General features: G+C 41.7%; 1 protein-coding gene and 1 pseudogene across 5 annotated transcripts in view; one reads left to right on the top strand and one right to left on the bottom strand.

Annotated features, from left to right (window-relative positions):
- TULP3 (TUB like protein 3) overlaps window positions 1-19,549 on the bottom strand; it is a 51,344-nt gene that overhangs the window by 20,355 nt on the left and 11,440 nt on the right. For all 5 annotated transcript variants that reach the window (XM_067756136.1, XM_067756132.1, XM_067756133.1 and 2 more), the window contains one exon: window positions 3,989-4,040. In XM_067756136.1, the coding sequence (XP_067612237.1) occupies window positions 3,989-4,021 (33 nt within the window). In that variant the 5' untranslated portion in view covers window positions 4,022-4,040. The remainder of the gene's footprint in view (window positions 1-3,988; window positions 4,041-19,549) is intronic.
- LOC137201497 (rRNA N6-adenosine-methyltransferase METTL5 pseudogene) lies at window positions 12,639-13,406 on the top strand (annotated as a pseudogene).

The raw sequence follows: 19,549 nt of genomic DNA, 5'->3' as shown, positions 1-19,549 counted from the left end.
TCACTGAAATGGCTCTAATCAAAGACAGACAATAATAAGTACTGGCAGGAAAGTGGGGAAACTGGAAGCCTTATACACTGCTGGTGGGAGTGTAAAATGGTCAGTGACTGTGGAAAACAGTCTGGCGGTCCCTTGAAATGTTCAACACAGAGTTACCATATGACCTGCAAAGCCACTCCTGTTACCCAAGGCATATTACGTATATCTTGGTATACCTATACTTGGGTAGATCACCCAAGAGAAATGAAAACACTTCCACACAAAAACTTGTACACAGATGCTCAGAGAAGCATAATTTGTAATGTGGAAACATCCCAAATGTCCATCAACTGATGAATGGAGAAACATGGTCTGTCCACAAAACAGAATGTATTCAATAGTAAAAAGGAATGAATTCCTGATACATGCTACAACATGGGTGAGCCCTTTGCTAAGCCAAAGAAGCCAGGCACAAAAGACTGTATATTGTATGGTTCCACTTACACAAGATTTAAAAATCATTTGTACACTGTAACTGAGCATTAATAATATGTGAATTACATTTCAATAAATCTGTTCAAAAATCTGTATAGGACAAAAACAGCCATGTGTAAATTATCTGAAAGTCTAGGGTTTTTAAACATTCAATTCTAAGATGAACTATCAGAAAAACAGCATAGATATGAAGGAAGTGAATTTAATCAAATCAATAACACTGTAGTGGATGATAAAAGAATACACTGAGAGAAGGGAAGTGGTCTCTGTGGAAATAAGGTAAGTAGAACTGAAGAACAGGATTCACCCTGAGTCTCTAGTACGAATGATCCAAGGCAGGGAGTGTCCTGGCCAGATATCATGTATCTCATTCTGGGCAGGTACATCCCTTTAGTAGAGGTGAATTAATTACACCACCACACAATGATATTTACAATAAAGCTCATTTTACAAACTCCACTTGCTCTGATTTCGAACTCACCAGACTCTTCTAATGGGAAACCGATGACCTGATGATTCTGGTATATGGTTCACTAGCAATTAATAAATTAATCCCGACTTAGATTCACTGCTTATGATACTGGTTAGTATGAACCAATCCTCACGAGACTGATTAACTCTGGTTGCTCTCAGCAAACTACTTCTCAAGCTCAGACCAGTAACTCTCAACCACAGGGACATTCCCACAGCAGAATTCCCACACCGCAGGCGGGGTGGGGAGAGGGAGGGTCCCCAGCCCCTCCCAACTCCACTGACACTCACTGTCACGGATGGGAATGCTCCGTACCCCTCAGAGGTGGGGGGGTGGGGGGTGGGGACTGGCATGCCCTGGACTGTGAGCCTCCCACCAAGAGGCTGCCAGCCTGGAGGCCACAGTGAGAGCTACCGAGCCCTCCTCAAGGCACCGCCATCCACCCCAGCCCTAACTCCCACACTCTAAGATCCTCCCCAACAACCTGTTATTTTACCCAGTCTGACCTCGCTCCACACACGAAATAACTGGGGTTCACAGAGTTTGAGGACCTTCCTTAAAATCACACCGCTAATTAAAGGCACAGCTAGAACGGGAACCAAAGTCTGCTTCCGGGCCCAGCGCTGTATTCAGTATGTGGCGCTGCCTTTCCTGCTATAGGCTGTCTGACGGTGAAGTCCCTGACCCCCTGCTCTTCTGTTCACGGCAGCATTTCAGGGCTCTCATAGGATTCTCATACACTATTTAGCAACAAAATGTATACATCAGGTCCAAAGAGATCGCTTTGAATCTTTAAAAATTCCCATAAAATTTTACGTCTTTATATTCACTGACTATCTCTGGTAAAGAACTAGCCAAGTAGAGGGAGAAAGACTTTTCACCAAATACCTTTTTTGTATTATTTGAATTCTTCTTATTTTATTATTTTTTTTATTTTTTTGGCCATGCGGCAGGCGGGATCCTAGTTCCCCGACCAGGGGTAGAACCTGTGCCCCCTGCAGTGGAAGCACTGAGTCCTAACCACTGGATTGCCAGGAAAGTCCTTCATATGCTTTTATTAACTATGTAAAACCATAACTTAAAAATGTTTGTACTACAGAAAGGCTCACAAAATCCCCAAATCCCAAAACACCACACACATACCACACCACATGCAGCATTCTCACTGAAAAGAATAAAAATTACAAAATAGCTGGGCCGTCTTTTTAAAAATCCAGAAAATTTACCTATACACAAAACTCAAAAACTACACAAAATTTAAATCTTACGTCTTATTTCATTACTTGGTAGATGACCATAGATTTCATTTCACGTTAGTAAGGGATGTACCCCTGAGCCTTATAAAAATAAATCAAAGATCTAAACAAAAATCTAAAATCTGTGGTGTGTCTCCCTAAATACAGTCTGCCATGCAATGGAATGTAAAAGATAAAGGGCTCATCGAAATTATTCTGCTCTTGGGCAGGGGCGCCAGAGCGCCGGGGCGCCCCCCCCCCCCCCGGCTGATAAATCTCTATCTAATCAGGATCTCCCTCACAATCCCAGATTCATTTCCTTCCTGTGTTTATCTGTTTTCTCAGTACTAGGAAGAATTGTTTGTTTCACAGGCTCGGCAGCAGTTTTACGCAATCAGGTGCACAACCCGAGCTGGCTCCTCTGCTTAGAGGCCACACGCCCTGCGCAGGGAGATGCAGGCAGCCTCCTGCAACTGCTGAGACGTTTGTGGCCGCTTCCTACCCTGCTGTGCAACGCCAGATTTGCTTAAAATGTGCCCCGGTCTCCTTAAAGGATGCCAGCAGTGGTTGTGAGAGAGCCTGCCTGTCCGTGAAGCTGCTACTGCCGGGCTCCCTGGGCCAGGACACCTGGAGGTGGGCAGGGCGAACAGCGCGCACCACCACCGAGCCTCGTCCAGAGGCGGTGAGGCTGAGGCCATGATCCAGGCCCGGGAGGCCGAGCCCAGCCAGGGAGGAGGGCAGTGGGCAGAGCAGGGTGAGTGGTGCTGACCACCAAGGCGACTGCCATCACCTTGAAGCGGAGGGTCCCTGAAGACCACTGGGCCACGCTCCGTTCCAGGCGCACATGAGAAGGCCTCCCAGGTGGTGGCCTGAGAGGCGGTGGACTTGGTGACAGGCCCCACAGAGGCACCATGGACACCAAGGGCTTGGGAGGGGCCCTGGAGGCCAGATGGTCCCAGGCGCGTCCCCGTGGAGACCTCATAACTAGTTTGTAGTGATTCCACCTTTAAAGTAATTTACTACACTCCAAGTCCTGTTACGAGGTCCAACAGCAACATAAAAAAGCAAGACAAAACTTTGGAGGTATTTTTAGTCACCCACCACTCTAGACACTGACTGTTAAGGATCCTGCATCACAGCCTGGACCTACGGAATTTCCTGAATTAGAAAACATTCATATGGAAGTAATATATGTTGGGTGTAGGTTTTAAACTGACTAATCATTATGATCACATCATGTAACAGTACAAAACTGTTTATTTATTCCTTCCTTCATTCAAACATTTAATGAAGGATTACTATGGGCCCAGCCCTAGGCCAGGAACTTCTGATACAATGGTCATCATTAACAGACTCAGTTCCTGTTCTCATGGAGCTTAGTCTAATGGAGGAAATGAACATAAGTCAAATCAGTGCAAAAAAAAGATAATAATAATGCGTAAGTGAAAAGTGGGACCAGTGCTGTGAAGAAAAGTATTCTGTAGACAACAGAGGCTTTTAAGCAGCACAGTACCATTTTCAGATTTGCACTTTAAGATAAGGAAAAGGTCTTGTAGCTACATGAAATTACAGTGCAGAGAGGTGTTTAAGGCAGCAGGATCAAATTAACTACACAGAAATACAACACTAACGTTTTCCTAATTCTTATGACAGCTGCCAAGGGAGCTTCAGTGATTGTAAATCCAAGGCCAGTGTTAATGCTGATGTCCTCAAGGCATGTGGGTCTGGCCAGAGCCCGAAGTCCAGACCATCAGCTTCATGGTCAGTATAGCTGTCCTCGCCTTTCAAGAGAGGAGACTCTGCTCACCTGATTATCCAGTTTCAGCTGCCGAAGCTTCATGGTCTCATCCTCAAAGGCACTGTTAAAAAAAACATGAAAAAAAAGCATGTAAAGAGAAAATCCTTATACAACCATGTCAATCTCATCTTTTCCATGTATCTAGTCCTTGGGGCTATTTGGAACCAATTAATTCTACCTTAGGGAGAGCACAGGTTTCTAGATGCTGCCCACACTGACTGCAGGTGGACATGCCATCCTTAATGCCACACATAGTCCACAGAGGACCTGAGGAGACTGAAATACCCAAAGGATAAGAAAAAGGCAGAGCACAGACCCCCATGCATGTGGGGATTTTTTTTTTTCTCTTTAAAACCATATACTGGGGACTTGCCACAACTACTGAGCCTGAGCTCTAGAGCCCGCGAGCCACAACTACTGAGGCCCGCATGCCTAGAACCCATGCTCCACAACAAGAGAAGCCACCACTACGAGAAACCCGTGCACTGCAAGGAAGAGTAGCCCCCGCTCGCCGCAACTAGAGAAAGCCCGTGTGCAGCAATGAAGACCCAATGAGACCAAAAAATAAATAAATGAATAATCTATAAACAACAAATGCTGGAGAGGGTGTGGAGAAAAGGGAACCCTCTTGCACTGTTGGTGGGAATGTAAACTGATACAGCCACTATGGAGAACAGTATGGAGGTTCCTTAAAAAACTAAAAATAGAATTAACATATGACCCAGCAATCCCACTACTGGGTATATACCCAGAGAAAACCATAATTCAAAAAGACACACGCACCCCAATGTTCACTGCAGCACTATTTACAATAGCCAGGTCATGGAAGCAACCTAAATGCCCATCGACAGACGAATAAAGAAGTTGTGGTACATATATACAGTGGAATATTAGCCATAAAAAGGAATAAAATTGAGTCATTTGTTGAGACGTGGATGGATCTAGAGACTGTCATACAGAGTGAAGTCAGAAAGAGAAAAGCAAATATCGTATATTAACGCATGTATGTGGAACCTAGAAAAATAGTACAGATGAACCGGTTTGCAGGGCAGAAGTTGAGACACAGATGTAGAGAACAACGTATGGACAGCAAGGGGGGAAAGCGGTGGGGGGTGGGGATGGTGGTGTGCTGAATCGGGTGATTGGGATTGACATGTATACACTGATGTGTATAAAACTGATGACTAATAAGAACCTGCTACATAAATAAATAAATTAAATTATTTAAAAAAGATATAAGCAACAAGGATATATTGTATAGCACAGGGAATTATAGTCATTATCTTGTAATAACTAATATAATATTGTAAATCAACTATACTTCAATAAAAAAGGAATATTAAAAGTTAAAAACATTTGCTAATTTGATAGGTAAATTGGCCTCTTGATTTAATTTATGGTTTTGATGACTTTAAACAATTTCTAAATAATTTTTCATGTTTATTAATTACTTAATATAGTGAGTTTAAGCAATTTTTCATATTTATTAATTACTTAATAAAGTGTAGTTAAATAGGGACATTACAGTCTTGCATTTTCAGAAATAATGCTGAAGGGAATTCAGCACTATCTAGCCTCAATCTTTCATTTCATAGATAAGGACTAGTAGTTAGTCCAGGGAGGTTATATGGTTTGACCAAAGGTAAGACAGAATTATCACTGATTAAAAAAAAAAAAAATACTTAGCACTGTGTCTGGAATATAATGAGTTTTCAGTATATGTTTTTTTTTTTTAATTATTTATTTATTTATTTATTTTTGGCTGCGTTGGGTCTTTGTTGCTGTGCACGGGCTTTCTCTAGCTACGGCGAGCACGGGCTACTCTTCATTGTAGTGTGCAGGCTTCTCATTGCAGTGGCTTCTCTTGTTGCAGAGCACTGGCTCTAGGCACGCGGGCTTCAGTAGTTGTGGCACACGGGCTTAGTGGCTCCGCGGCATGTGGGATCTTCCCGGACCAGGGCTCGAACCCATGTCCCCTGCATTGGCAGGTGGATTCTTATCCACTGCGCCACCAGGGAAGTCCCAGTGCTAAGTATTTTTAATGTATTATTTTATTTATTCCTCAAAACAGTCCTATGAATTAGGTACTATTATCTTTCACACTTTGAAGATAAAGAAACAGACCTGGAGAGCCATGCAGAAGCAGACACTAATCCTGGTCCCTTTGCAAAGTCTAAATTACACCTAAAAATCAAATATATTCTACTTCTTTTTTGAAGCTAGCTCTAGGAGACAGAAAGTTAGATAGTCTATAGCATCTTACTAAGGCCACTGACTTCCTTTAGATCTAGCAAGTCATTTAACTTCCTCTTCAATAAAAGAATTAATAAAACACTATGCCAGGGAATTCCCTGGTGGTCCAGTGGTTAGGACTCCACACTTCCACTGATGGGGGGGCGGGGGGGGCCGTGTTCGATCCCTGGTTGGGGAACTAAGATCCCGCAAGCTGCGTGGCCTAGCCAAAAACAAAACAAAACAATACAAAACTCTATGCCAGTCATCACAGTAGACTGCAAGTACGGATGAACAGACAAGATTTAATACCGTCAGGAGACAGATTTGCTTGACTGACGGAAGTCCACAAAAATGGAATCAAATGACTGTCTTCAACTGATAAACCAAACCCTTCTGAATGTCTTTAAGCTCTCTCTAAAGTCTTTTCTATTTCTGACAATTTCCTAATTTAAGATTTTGTGACTCTTCATTCTTAGAAACAGTAAAGTATAAAACAAGGCAGAAGTGGTTCTCAATTATTTGTACTATAAATTTTTTACTAGGAGTTGATTGCCAGAAAAAAACTATAAATACAAAATCTTATTTAATAAGACAAATTCCATGGCTACAAAGGGAAGAATGGCTTTCCAGCATTTGTGGTAAACACCCCAAAGCACTTTCGTTTAACGGTTAACCACCACATTCCTACATTTTAGAGGTTTTATGCATTTTAATAATGCATTGCAACCTGGAATTTGTATACGACGTCCAAGGCTCTTCCTGACTACTAACGTGTAAGCAGATTTAATAACCCCTTAGATATAGATGTGGAGGTGCATTCTGGTTCTCTGACAGTCCCCTCTATTAATTCCTTTATAACCTTTACGTTTTAGAATAACAACAACATGGGCTTCCCTGGTGGCGCAGTGGTTAAGAATCCACCAGCCAATGCAGGGGACACGGGTTCAAGCCCTGGTCCAGGAAGATCCCACACGTCACAGAGCAACTAAGCCCATGTGCCACAACTACTGAGGCTGCGCTCTAGAGCCCATGAGCCACAACTACTGAGCCCGCGTTTCACAACTACTGAAGCCTGCGTGCCTACAGCCCATGCTCCTCAACAAGAGAAGCCACTGCAATGAGAAGCCCACGCACCGCAATGAAGAGTAGCCCCCACTTGCCATAACTAGAGAAAAGCTCACGTGCAGCAACAAAGACCCAACGCAGCCAAAAGTAAAATAAATAATAAATTTTTTAAAAAAAGAATAGCAACAACAACATTGAGTGTTAAATAAATCTTCTCGTTTTTCTCCCTAATTTAAAAGAGTGACAAACGACAAAAATATCAGATATGTTATGTTTCGCCTCGACTTTGTGGGCCCCTATCTAGATATGCTCCGGATTTACTTACTGTTTTTAATCCTCATTCACGTATTTTTAAACCAAGCTTTATGTATACAGTGATAGATTATTAGTATCCAGTGAACATTAGTATACACTTGAAAAAGTCCTACATAAAATAACTAAGACAAAAAGTAAACTCACTGTAATGGATTAGTATTTTCAACAGCTACTGCTATGAATCTGCTTTTCCTCCAACTCACTTGGTCCTCTTCACTAAACCAGAACTGTGAGACCCTCTAGCATGGAAAAAAAAATCATTCTATCCCCCCTTAAAATGCTAAAACCTCTTCAATAACTCTAAAATCTGAAACACAACTGAAGTTCTCAAACATTTCTCTTAAGACCTCTAACAGTGAAGAAAACAGGTGTGTCTTTAATGCCTTATCCTGACACCACTAATTCCTTTCATCAAGCCTGGGCAAGATGAACAGTTTACATAAACAGGGTGGTACAATCAAAGCATCTGACCGGAACAGAAGAGGCACTAAAAAGATGCTATATAACTGTTGCACTTAGGTACCTCCTCTAGATCAAAAGTTACACTTTCTCTGTGCTCTAGTTTTAAATTATAACTTAGCAGAAATAATAAAGATATTTTATGTACTTATAATAAATCTGAACTAGCATTTCTAGTCAGACTGGAATATGATCTTACTAAACTTGCATTTTTTCCTCTAATAGTGTCTTTCCTTCATTTGAAACGAAGTTGTTGAATAGCAAGCCTAAACAAGCCTGGTTAGTAAATCCACACAAAACAAAAAGCAGTCCTATAGAGTAAAAGAAATGAAATTACTGTTTTTCCTCCCATTTTTCTCATAGAAAATTTCCTGTTTAATTGGTACAGGAAAAACCTTAAACATGTATCTTTGAGGAACACAGATCTATCACACAAGTGTGGCCCATGGGAATGCCCACAGAACACCATTCTCTTGGACTGCTCTCCAGTTGCTGATTAGCCACAATCTAAACTGAAGATACCCACAAGGCTCTGCTGCAGAATACACACAGAGAAGTTTCCGAGAACGTGCTCGACCTGCCCAACTTTGTTTATGGGCACCAAGCTCAAAATGGATCAAAGACCAAAACGTAAGAGCTACAACTATAAAACTTAGAAGAAAACATAAGAGTAAGTCTTCATGGGACTTCCCTGGTGGTGCAGTGGTTAAGGATCCGCCTGCCAATGCAGGGGACACGGGTTCAAGCCCTGGCCCGGGAAGATCCCACATGCCGCGGAGCAACTAAGCCCGTGCGCCACAACTACTGAGCCCACGTGCCACAACTACTGAAGCCCGCGCGCCTAGAGCCCGTGCACCGCAACAAGAGAAGCCATCGCCATGAGAAGCCCGCGCACCGCAACGAAGAGTAGCCCCTGCTCACCACAACTAGAGAAAGCCCGCGCACAGCAACAAAGACCTAATGCAGCCAAAAATTAATAATTAATTTTTTTAAAAGGCAATGAATCTACGTGAAGGGCACAGGTTATCAACTGTACTTTTCTTGCAACTTTCCAGAGTATTTAAATTTTTTCAAAATAAGAAATTAGAGGAAAAAAGAAAACAGACATTTTGCTAGACGTCTATTTCACAGTCATGTACTGAGTACACTTAAAATCCACACGTCCTTTATTCTAGCACCTAAATTACATATGCAGTATTTCTAAGGAAGGCGGATGATATGAAACAATAAAGAAATGTGCCCAAGATCAAATATGTGAGAAACTCAGAGCCTACCTTAAAACATTACTCATTCGATTGCCGGTCCACAGCTGTACCTAACAGACCATGCTGCCAAACAATTTGAAGCATTTAGTAATGTATCAGTGACCTGCTAGATTCCACGATTATCCTACACTTTTAACATTCCTGTCAAGTTCTCTCAGCCTGCAAAAAATAAATAAATTTTTCTAGCTGCCAATAACAACATTCATTGCTGCTCTACAGTCAAGGAGTACTTCTTGCTGTATCCTACACTGTGCCAGATAATAGGGATGCTGTAACCAGCACCTAGCTGCAATCTGGCCCCTGATGCGGGGAGCTGAACAGGCTTCTTCTGTGGTTCTGCAGGAAGTCAACACTAATCCTACCAGGAGTGCAGCAGGAAAAGACTTGCCAGATGAAGGCTGTGCGCAGCCCATGGCTTTCCTAACAGCAGCTTGAGTGAACACTTCTTTCGCTGACTATAATATTGCTTCACAACATGACAAATGATACTTTTCAGTCTCAGAAACTAGTTACAAGAACTTCCCTGGTGGTCCAGTAGCTAAGACTCTGCGCTCCCAATGCAGGGAGCCTGGGTTCGATTCCTGGTCAGGGAACTAGATCCCACATGCCGCAACTAAAGATCCCACGTGCTGCAACTTAGACCCGGTGCAGCCAAATAAATAAATATTAAAACACTTCTAATACTCAAAAGAAAAGCAAAATTACCAAAGAAACTTACAAACCTCAGCACTTTCTAATGTCACCAACATTACTAAGGGCGTGTGGTGCCTAGAATGTGGAGGATGTAAAATAAATGTCTGATGGATGAACTTTATAAATTATTTACTTATTATTTATTTTTGGCTGCATTGGGTCTTCGTTGCTGCGCGCGTGCTTTCTCAAGCTGCGGCGAGCGGGGGCTTCTCTGCATTGCAGTGCGTGGGCTTCTCATTGTGGTGGCTTCTCCTGTTGTGGAGCACAGGCTCTAGGTGCACAGGCTTCAGTAGCTGTGGCACACGGGCTCAGCAGTTGTGGCTCACGGGCTCTAGAGCGCAGGCTCAGTAGTTGTGGTGCACGGGCTTAGTTGCTCCATGGTATGTGAGATCTTCCTGGACCAGGGCTCAAACCCGTGTTCCCAGCACTGGCAGGCAGATTCTTAACCACTGCATCACCAGAGAAGTCCCGTGATGAATGAATTTTAAAGGTACATGAAAAACATTCCTCTTACTTATGACTTAATGAAATACTCTAACTAATCATCCCTTGATTTGACTTTGAAGTAGGTAAAAGATATTATCATCCCCATTTTATAGCTGTATGACTATGGAAAATAATTAATAAAATTTTAAAGAATAACCCGTTACCTTGCCTAATTATGAGAAATAATTTCAACAGTGGTTACTGTAAGCCTAAAATGATTTTTTTAAAGGAAAAAACTGTTACTGTTTTTTAGTTTTAAGCCTCAAATGAACCTTTCACAGATTTAATAAAATAGAACCTACACTACTGGCTGAACACGTACCGTAGTCTACTATCAGAAAGGTAAATCTCTTAGAGGCACAATCAATCCAGTTGCTGGGATGATAGAGCCTTCTGCTCTGTTCTTTTGTTTTCTCATTTATTTTCCTCTGTCAGTTATGCGTTTCATTGGGACAAAGTTTCAAACTATACTGTAGTATTGGTTATATCATATAACAGACCTTTAGTCTGTTTGCTGGCCAGAAATAGTCAGTCTGAGATCATTATTCTATATGACAAAAGCTGGCAGCAATGATTTTTAAACACATCCTCAAATTTGAACTCACTGCACTGTTCATTTCTTTATCAAAATGCATTTGAGAGCCAAATGATTAATAATTGTAGCACCTCCAAGGTGGCATATCGTCCCATTACACATTCAACTATATTTTTCTAACCAGATCTCTTGCACTTGTCAATCAAAATTTATTTTATTATATACTTCCGATAAAGTTTTTGTGGCAACTCCCTATTACAATTGCCAGAAAATCTTGGACTCAACAAACAATAAGCTTTGTTTCATCTACAAAGAATGATGCTCTGTTTGCTACATAATCTTGGCTACCATTGTTCCTACTTTGATACATCAATTTGCTGTTAGCTGTTGAATACTGCTTTGACCCTTGAAGGATGTGAGGGTTAGGGGTGTCGAACCTCCTCAAGTCAAAAATCAGTCCCAAATCTGACTACAACCTTACAGCCGGCCCTCTGTATCTGAGGTTCCCCATCCTAGGATTCAACTGACCAACCAACCACAGATCGTGTAGTATTGCAGTACATATTTATTGAAAAAAAGTCTGCAAGTAAGTGGACCCACTCAGTTCAAACCCATGTTGTTCAAGGGTCAACTGTATATTCTTGCCTTACGTGATCAGCTTAAATTGACTCTGATCCAAATTGCAAATAGCCCCTACGTTTTACACTCATCTTTATCACCTGTAAATATTTACTAGGCGCCTACCTTGCACTAATTTTGTACATACAAGGGACGGAGCAACAAGAATGGACAATTGCTCCACTTCAAAATGGGCATTCATCATCTGTTAAAGAAAAACTTTATAACCTTTTTGGAGGGAAATTTAGCAGCCTTAACCAAAATTTAAACTCTGCATCTCCAAACATACTAAATTTACAAAATACTCGGCCAAACATACAAAGATACATGTAACAACAAAGATACATATAACAAGCATTACTGTCTGTTTTCAAAAGGAAAAAACTGAACATGATATTCATGTCTGTCAACAGGTGAGCAATTAATAAGATACATTTATGAAAAATGATACTTTGTGGTCATTAAAAAGAATAAGGTGAATCTAAAGTACTGAGTTGTAAAGCAATCTACGACACCTGCCTGACACCCTGCTCAGGCAGGGCTTCCCTGGTGGCGCAGTGGTTGGGAGTCCACCTGCCGATGCCGGGGACGCGGGTTCGTGCCCCGGTCCGGGAAGATCCCACATGCCGCGGAGCGGCTGGGCCCGTGAGCCATGGCCACCGCTGAGCCTGCGTGCCCGGAACCTGTGCTCTGCAACCGGAGAGGCCACAACAGTGAGAGGCCCGCGTACCGGAAAAAAAAAAAAAAAAAAAAAAAAAGGCTCAGGCAGAGACGCGGAGTGAGGAGCCCTCAGCGACTCCAGTCCAATCTCGGCCCGGGGTACCCTGGAGGAGGGTCGAAGGCTGGCCGAGGACTCTGCCCACCGCTGGCGCGGGGAGGAGAACGAGAACCGCCTGAGCCGGGTGTACTTTTCGCGCCCTGCGTTCCCAGGCTGGCCCTCAGCCCGCAGCGCTGAAAAAAGGGGCAGGGGATCAGAGTTGGAGGGGAGATCCAGGTGAAGCAGGTTCCTCTGCAGATCCAGCGCTGTTAAACCCTGCCAACGCACACTTTTTAAAACATGCAGAAATTAAGGCTTAGGGAACTAGACAGTCACCTGCAACAAGTGGATGGATTCGAAAAGTCCAAGCTCCTTCTAGAACAGCATCCAACCAGGCCGCACACTGCAGCATGTATGCTCTATACAATTCATAACACACATGATGACACTGAAAATAAAGTGGTTGCAGATCTAGGATGTGGCTGTGGAGTGCTTAGCATCGGAACTGCAATGCTGGGAGCAGGGTTGTGTGTTGGATTTGACATAGCTGAAGATGCACTGGAAATATTTAACAGGAATGTAGAAGAGCCTGAGTTAACAAATGTTGACATGGTTCAGTGTGATGTGTGCTCATTATCTAACAGAATGTCCAAGTCATTCGATACAGTAATTATGAATCCTCCCTTTGGGACCAAAAATAATAAAGGGACAGATATGGCCTTTCTGAAGACTGCTTTGGAAATGGCAAGAACAGCAGTATATTCTTTACACAAATCCTCACTAGAGAACATATTCAAAAGAAAGCTGCAGAACAGAAAATCAAGATAGATATTATTGCGGAGTTAAGATATGACCTGCTGGCATCATACAAGTTTCATAAAAGAAAATCGCTGGACATTGAAGTGGACCTAATTTGGTTTTCTTTTTAAAAGCCTCCAAAGAGAGAAGCAGCTTAAAATCTAATTAAAATGAATAAAAAATGTTTACTAAAAAAAAAAAGGCTCAACAGTTTTTCAACAAACGGTCCTAGGGCAACTGGATATCCACATGTAGAAGGATGAATCTGGACCTCTACCTCACAGCATACATAAAAATTAACTCAAAATGGATCAAAGACCTAAATATAAGAGCTACAACTTTGAAACCCTTAGAACACAGGAGTAAATCTTTGTAGGCTTGGGCTAGGCACTGACGTCTTAGACACGACACCAAAAGCAAAAGGAATAAAGAGAAAAATTAACTAATTGGACTACGTGTACATCAAAATAAAAAATATCCACATGTCAAATGACACTATCAGCAATTGAAAATACTATCTATAGATGAGAGAATGTTTGCAAAACGTTTATCTGATAGGCACTTGCATCCAGAATATATATACAACTCTTACAATTAAGTAATAAAAAGACAAATAACCCAATTAAAACTGGCGAAGTAAATGAATAAACATTTCTCTAAAGATATAGGAGTGACCAATAAACACATGAAAAAAATGCTTCATAGGGACTTCCCTGGTGGTGCAGTGGTTAAGAATCCGCCTGACAATGCAGGGGACACGGGTCCGAGCCCTGGTCCGGGAAGATCCCACAAGCCACGGAGCCCGTGCGCAACAACTACTGAGCCTGCGCTCTAGAGCCCGCGAGCCACTACTGAGCCCGCCTGCCACAACTACTGCGGCCCGCACACCTAGAGCCCAAGCCCTGCAGCAGGAGAAGCCGCCGCAATGAGAAGCCCGCGCACAGCAAGGAAGAGTAGCCTCCACTCGCCGCAACGAGAAAGCCTGCGCAGCCACGAAGACCCAACGCAACAAAAATAAATAAATAAATAATTTTAAAAACCCTTCATATTATTCATCGTTAGGGAAACAAATCAAAACCACAATGAGATGCTATTTCACATCCACTAGGACAACAATAATGAAAAAGACAGATGATAACAAGCATTGGTGAGGATGCAGAGAAACTTGGTGGTGGTCCCATAAACTGCCGCAGCCATTCTGGAAAGCAGTCTGATAGTTCCTCAAGCTGTACAACAGTCACCACATGACCCGACAGCCCTACTTGGATGTATACGCAAGAGAAGTGAGAATACATGTTCTCACAAAGACCTGGACACGAGTGGTCATATAGCAGTATTACTCGGTATAGCCAAAAAGTGGAAACAACTCAAATGCCCATCAATTAACTGAATGGATAAACAAAACGTGGCGTAGCCATACAAGAGAATATTATTCAGCAATAAAAAGGAATGAAGTACTGATATATGCAGCACATGATAGCATGAATGAACCGCAGAAACATTTTGCTAAGTCACAGTCACAGAATCCAGTCACAAAATACCACGTATCGTACAATTCCACTTAGATGAAATGTCCAGAGGAGGCAAATCCGTAGAGGCAGAAAGTACATTAGTGGCTGTCTTGGGCTAGGAGTAGGGGAGGGGACAAGGGAATGGCTGTAAATGGGCAGGTTTCTTTGGTGGGGGTGTATGATGGGAATGTTCTAAGATTAGATTTTGGTAATAGTTGCAAAACTCTGCAAACACGCTAAGAACTACTGAATTGCATACTTAAAATGGGTGTATTTTTCAGTATGTAAATTATACCTCAATATAGCTATTAAAAATAAGGTACAGTAATATATACTGTATTTTCAGTATATAAAGATTATATTTTTCCAAGTGGGGGAAAAAAAAAAAGATGTGTGTGATGTCCACAGGCACAGAACTCCAGGATATACACAAACTGTCAACAAGTCGCCTCAAAGGTAGGGTATCAAAAAACCCTTCTTTTCCAAACCAGACATTTTTGAGAGTAAAAGAGTATGAGTAATTATACATTTATAATTATAATTAGTAATTACAACAGCAGCTGTAATCAGAGACAAGAGTAGTGAAACAGGAAAGCTTTCCATCCCCCACGTTTTACTTTTGTGATTTCACAGAACCAGTCACTAGTCATTACTTCCCTCCAACTTATGGACATATAAATAGCCTTTAAAGTCTAATTTTATATCTAATAATCTATTATTGGCACACTGATGTTTATGTCGCTTTGTTCAGGCAATATTTCCATCAAAGTGCCTCTAACAGCCAAAGAGAGTGATTTCATAGGGAAAGTAGGGGAAGTATAGCCCAAAGAAACCATCTACAATACTCTATCTTTAGAACCTCAAGTTTTACCCTGAAAATTAATTTAACTTTGCATTCTACATTACATTATTACTGGCTCTATTTTAACAAAAACCCCACTTCTGTCTTATAATAATATTCATAATATGAATAAATATGACTGTCCAGGAAGAAACATCCTTATCTTGTGACTCAGCACAGGGGTCTGCAAACTACAGCCTCTGGGCCAGATTCGGCCCACTGCTTATGTCCGTATTGCCCGTAAGCTAAGAATGTTTTTTTCATTTTTAAAAGGTTAAAAAAAAAATCAGAATAATAATATTTTATGACATGCACAAGTTATATCAAATTCAATTTTACTGTCTATAGCTAAAGCCTTTCTGAAACAGCCACACCCTTTCATTTACTGCACATTCCTTTATGTATTCCCTACAGCTGCTTTTACCCTAGAACAGCAAAGCTGAGTAGCTGGGACAGAGCCCGTATGGCCCACAAAGGACAAAATATTTATCATTTGGTTCCTTACAGGATAGGTTTGCTGACCCCTGGCGCAGACCAAACGAAAGGGTCAAATTTCCCATTTAGGGAAGCACGGGTCTGTGGTTAGAGTGGTTTCTAACACAACTTAACCTCATCTACAAAATGAGGATAACTGAGCACTAAATCAGAAAGTTACTGTGAAGATTAAATGAGATTTAGCCCATATAAGCACTCAATAAATGCAACGACTGCTATCAATAAGATTTTTGCTCTACAACTTTTTTTTTTTTTTTTTTTTTTTTAGCCACACCACATGGCATGCAGGATCTTAGTTCCCTGACCAAGGATCCAACCCGTGTCCCCTGCTGTGAAAGCGCAGAGTCTTAACCACTGCACCGCCAGGGAAGTCCCTACATTACAACTTTTTTAAGCCTACAAACAAATGTATTACCTTAATCTTGTCTTCACTGACAGGACTTTAAATAATTTCACCATGATATTACCACCTCTTTAAAACTTCTTCATAGCCTTTCTAATGCTGGAAACCTAAACATTTCTAGATTTCTCCTTGTATTAAATAAATCTTCAAAATTTTGAATTTTTATTGATATTGAAACATTAATACGTTGTCACATTGCCAGGTGCAGTACAGTTCCATTTAGTAAAGAACTACTGCGTGCCAGAAACTACATTAAAAACTCTACATACCGTCTCATCTAATTCTCACAATAAACCTACAATCCCATTTCACAGGTATCAAACTCAGAGCGGGAGCTATCTGCTCAAGGTCAGACAGCAGATGAGTGGAAGAGCTAGAATTCAACCACAAGTCCCAGTGCCACCCGCCTCAGCCTGCAGACCTGCACCTCTGGACCACAAATATTCAAATGGTCAGCAGAGAGTCTGGGATTTCATTATTATGGTATTTCAGTAAGTCTACCAAGAATCTTTTCAGTCAAAATGCCAGTTCACTGGTATTCCCCCCCACACACACTGGTATTTTTAGGCAGCAGAATTTCGAAGCTAGTGAATGGATTTTGAAGAAGCCCTTGGGAGCAGTTGATTACAGTATAAATACTATTGGAAAAGAGTCATCAGATTTCATTGTGTCTGAACTGATTACAGTGTCAGGTAGTTGGGTCAATAGCTATGAATAAAGGAATTTTCTCTAAGTCAACTGACAAATAGATTCACCTTGTCCAAATCCCAAATGTCAATATAGGAGGCCATATTTTCACATGCACTGAGACTTAAGAGCACATCTGGCTGGAACAAAACATTGCTTCTGGGAAAAGGCACATAAAGATCAATTAGAACTGCCAGAAAGACTCCTTAGAAATCTAACCTCCCGCATCAGCAGAGAATTGTTAATATTCTAGGCTCAGCTGTCTTCTACTTGAATGACTGCCACAATCTGGAGCTAACTTAATTGAAGCTAGAGAATGAAGATCCATTTCCGAAGAAGCCCATTCAGTAGAGACAATCAGAGAGAAGGGAGAATTGCTTGGGGAGAGAGAGGCAATGAGAAGGAAAACTTGGCAACCGATCAGATGATTCATTTGGCCCCAGAGAATGCAGCAAGGAAAACTGCTTTACATGAAGCCCTCTCCATTTTGCATGTCCCACGGAGCAAAAGCAAAAAGCATTCTTTTAAGCGAGCCAAACAGAAAGGTTATTTAAAATGAATGACTTGATCCAGAAGTTCAAGAACCCATTTATTCTTTTTTTTTTCTTTTTGGCTGTGTTGGGTCTTCGTTGCTGCGCATGGGCTTTCTCTAGTTGCAGCGAGTGAGGGCTACTCTTCGTTGCAGTGCGCAGGCTTCTCACGGCGGTGGCTTCTCTTGTTGCAGGCTCTAGGCGTGCGGGCTCAGTAGTTGTGGCACGTGGGCTCAGTAGTTGTGGCACGTGGGCTCAGTAGTTGTGGCACGTGGGCTCAGTAGTTGTGGCACACGGGCTTAGTTGTTCCGCGGCACGTGGGATCTTCCCGGACCAGGGCTCAAACCCATGTCCCCTGCATTAGCAGGTGGATTTTTAACCACCGAACCACCAGGGAAGTCCCCCCATTTATTCTTTATAGATTTAAAAAAGGACATTACTCAGAATCACAGTGCACTCCACCTTTTGCTGGATTCTCCTTTCCTCAGGGGTTATAGTTTCTCTCCAGTAATGTTACTTATTTCCCTTCTCTCTTGTGTAAAGATGAAAGTACACTTTTTTGCCTAACAACACCAAATAAATATTTCCACTCCCATTCCATTGGATGAAATTAATACTCATTTGTACTTTGCTAAAATGTCCAATTTCTTCAACTGTTTGCCCTAAAAATAATTACTAGGATATAATCAGTATCAGTTGCTGTCATTTATGTGCACAAATGGCATCCAGAAATATCTGGAACATATTTTGATAATAATTGAGAAAAAGAAGAGAGGAGACTAGAAGTCAAAAGCCCAGTTTTACTTCTAGATTTTAGTTTTGATTACATCATTTACTTGTCTTGTAACTTAGCTATATCACACCCTTTCCCAGCCTTAATTTCCCTATCTATAAAACAAAGATAACGACAGGGGCCGTGCTCTCTTCAGAGTTGTGAAGCTCAAAAGAGATCATGTACATGAAAGCTCTAAGAACACTGCGAAGGATACACAAATGTAAGCCATCATTATTGATCGTTTCATCTTGACAGAGCTCCCTTTTTAAAAGCACAGCTTGCCAACTGCACTCAGTCAAAACATCTCCTTCTACTTTGCCCCTGGCTTATATGACATATCAAATTGCCGTAACAAAATTACACTGAAGTTCAATTGGAAAACAAGTCAACCCTCTATAAACTTGCTTCATTCTAAAACCTAAAATCAAAGGCAAACTATATATTTATTGACATTTCTTCCAGCAAATCTAAGAAGCAATGATTTATTTTTCAGGAAGGTTGGCTGAAAAATAATTCTTGTTTTCTTCCTACAAGGCTTATTTTCTACACATTAATTATCACAGGAAAAAAAACCTGAAGGAACTATAGTTCACAGTCTAAAAATATATCTTGCCATGACGAATGCAGATATCAGAGTTTAGATTATCGTATTCTACCCTAAAACTCAAAATCATCACTTTTTTTTTTCCCGGTACGCGGGCCTCTCACTGTTGTGGCCTCTCCCATTGCGGAGCGCAGGCTCAGCGGCCATGGCTCACAGGCCCAGCCGCTCCGCGGCATGTGGGATCTTCCCGGACCGGGGCACGAACCCGTGTCCCCTGCGTCGGCAGGCGGACTCTCAACCACTGCGCCACCAGGGAAGCCCTCAAAATCATCACGTTTTAAGAAGAGGAAAGGAAAATGAAGAGATTACTTAATATACAGAATACCTTTGGAAGATCCCCCTAAGAAACCTGCCAACGAACGAACTAAGTGACACAAAGACAATGAGAAAAGACATACTTTCCACTGAATATCATTTTGTACCTTTTGACATCTGAGCTATGTGCAGTTAAAAATATGTTATTTTATTAATTCAGTATAAATCATGGAGGGAATCTGA

Source organism: Pseudorca crassidens, chromosome 11, assembly GCF_039906515.1.
Source record: "Pseudorca crassidens isolate mPseCra1 chromosome 11, mPseCra1.hap1, whole genome shotgun sequence".
In the NCBI taxonomy this organism is placed as follows: Eukaryota; Metazoa; Chordata; class Mammalia; order Artiodactyla; family Delphinidae; genus Pseudorca; species Pseudorca crassidens.
Note: the sequence above shows the minus strand (reverse complement) of the source record. Positions and strands in the feature narration are given on the sequence as shown.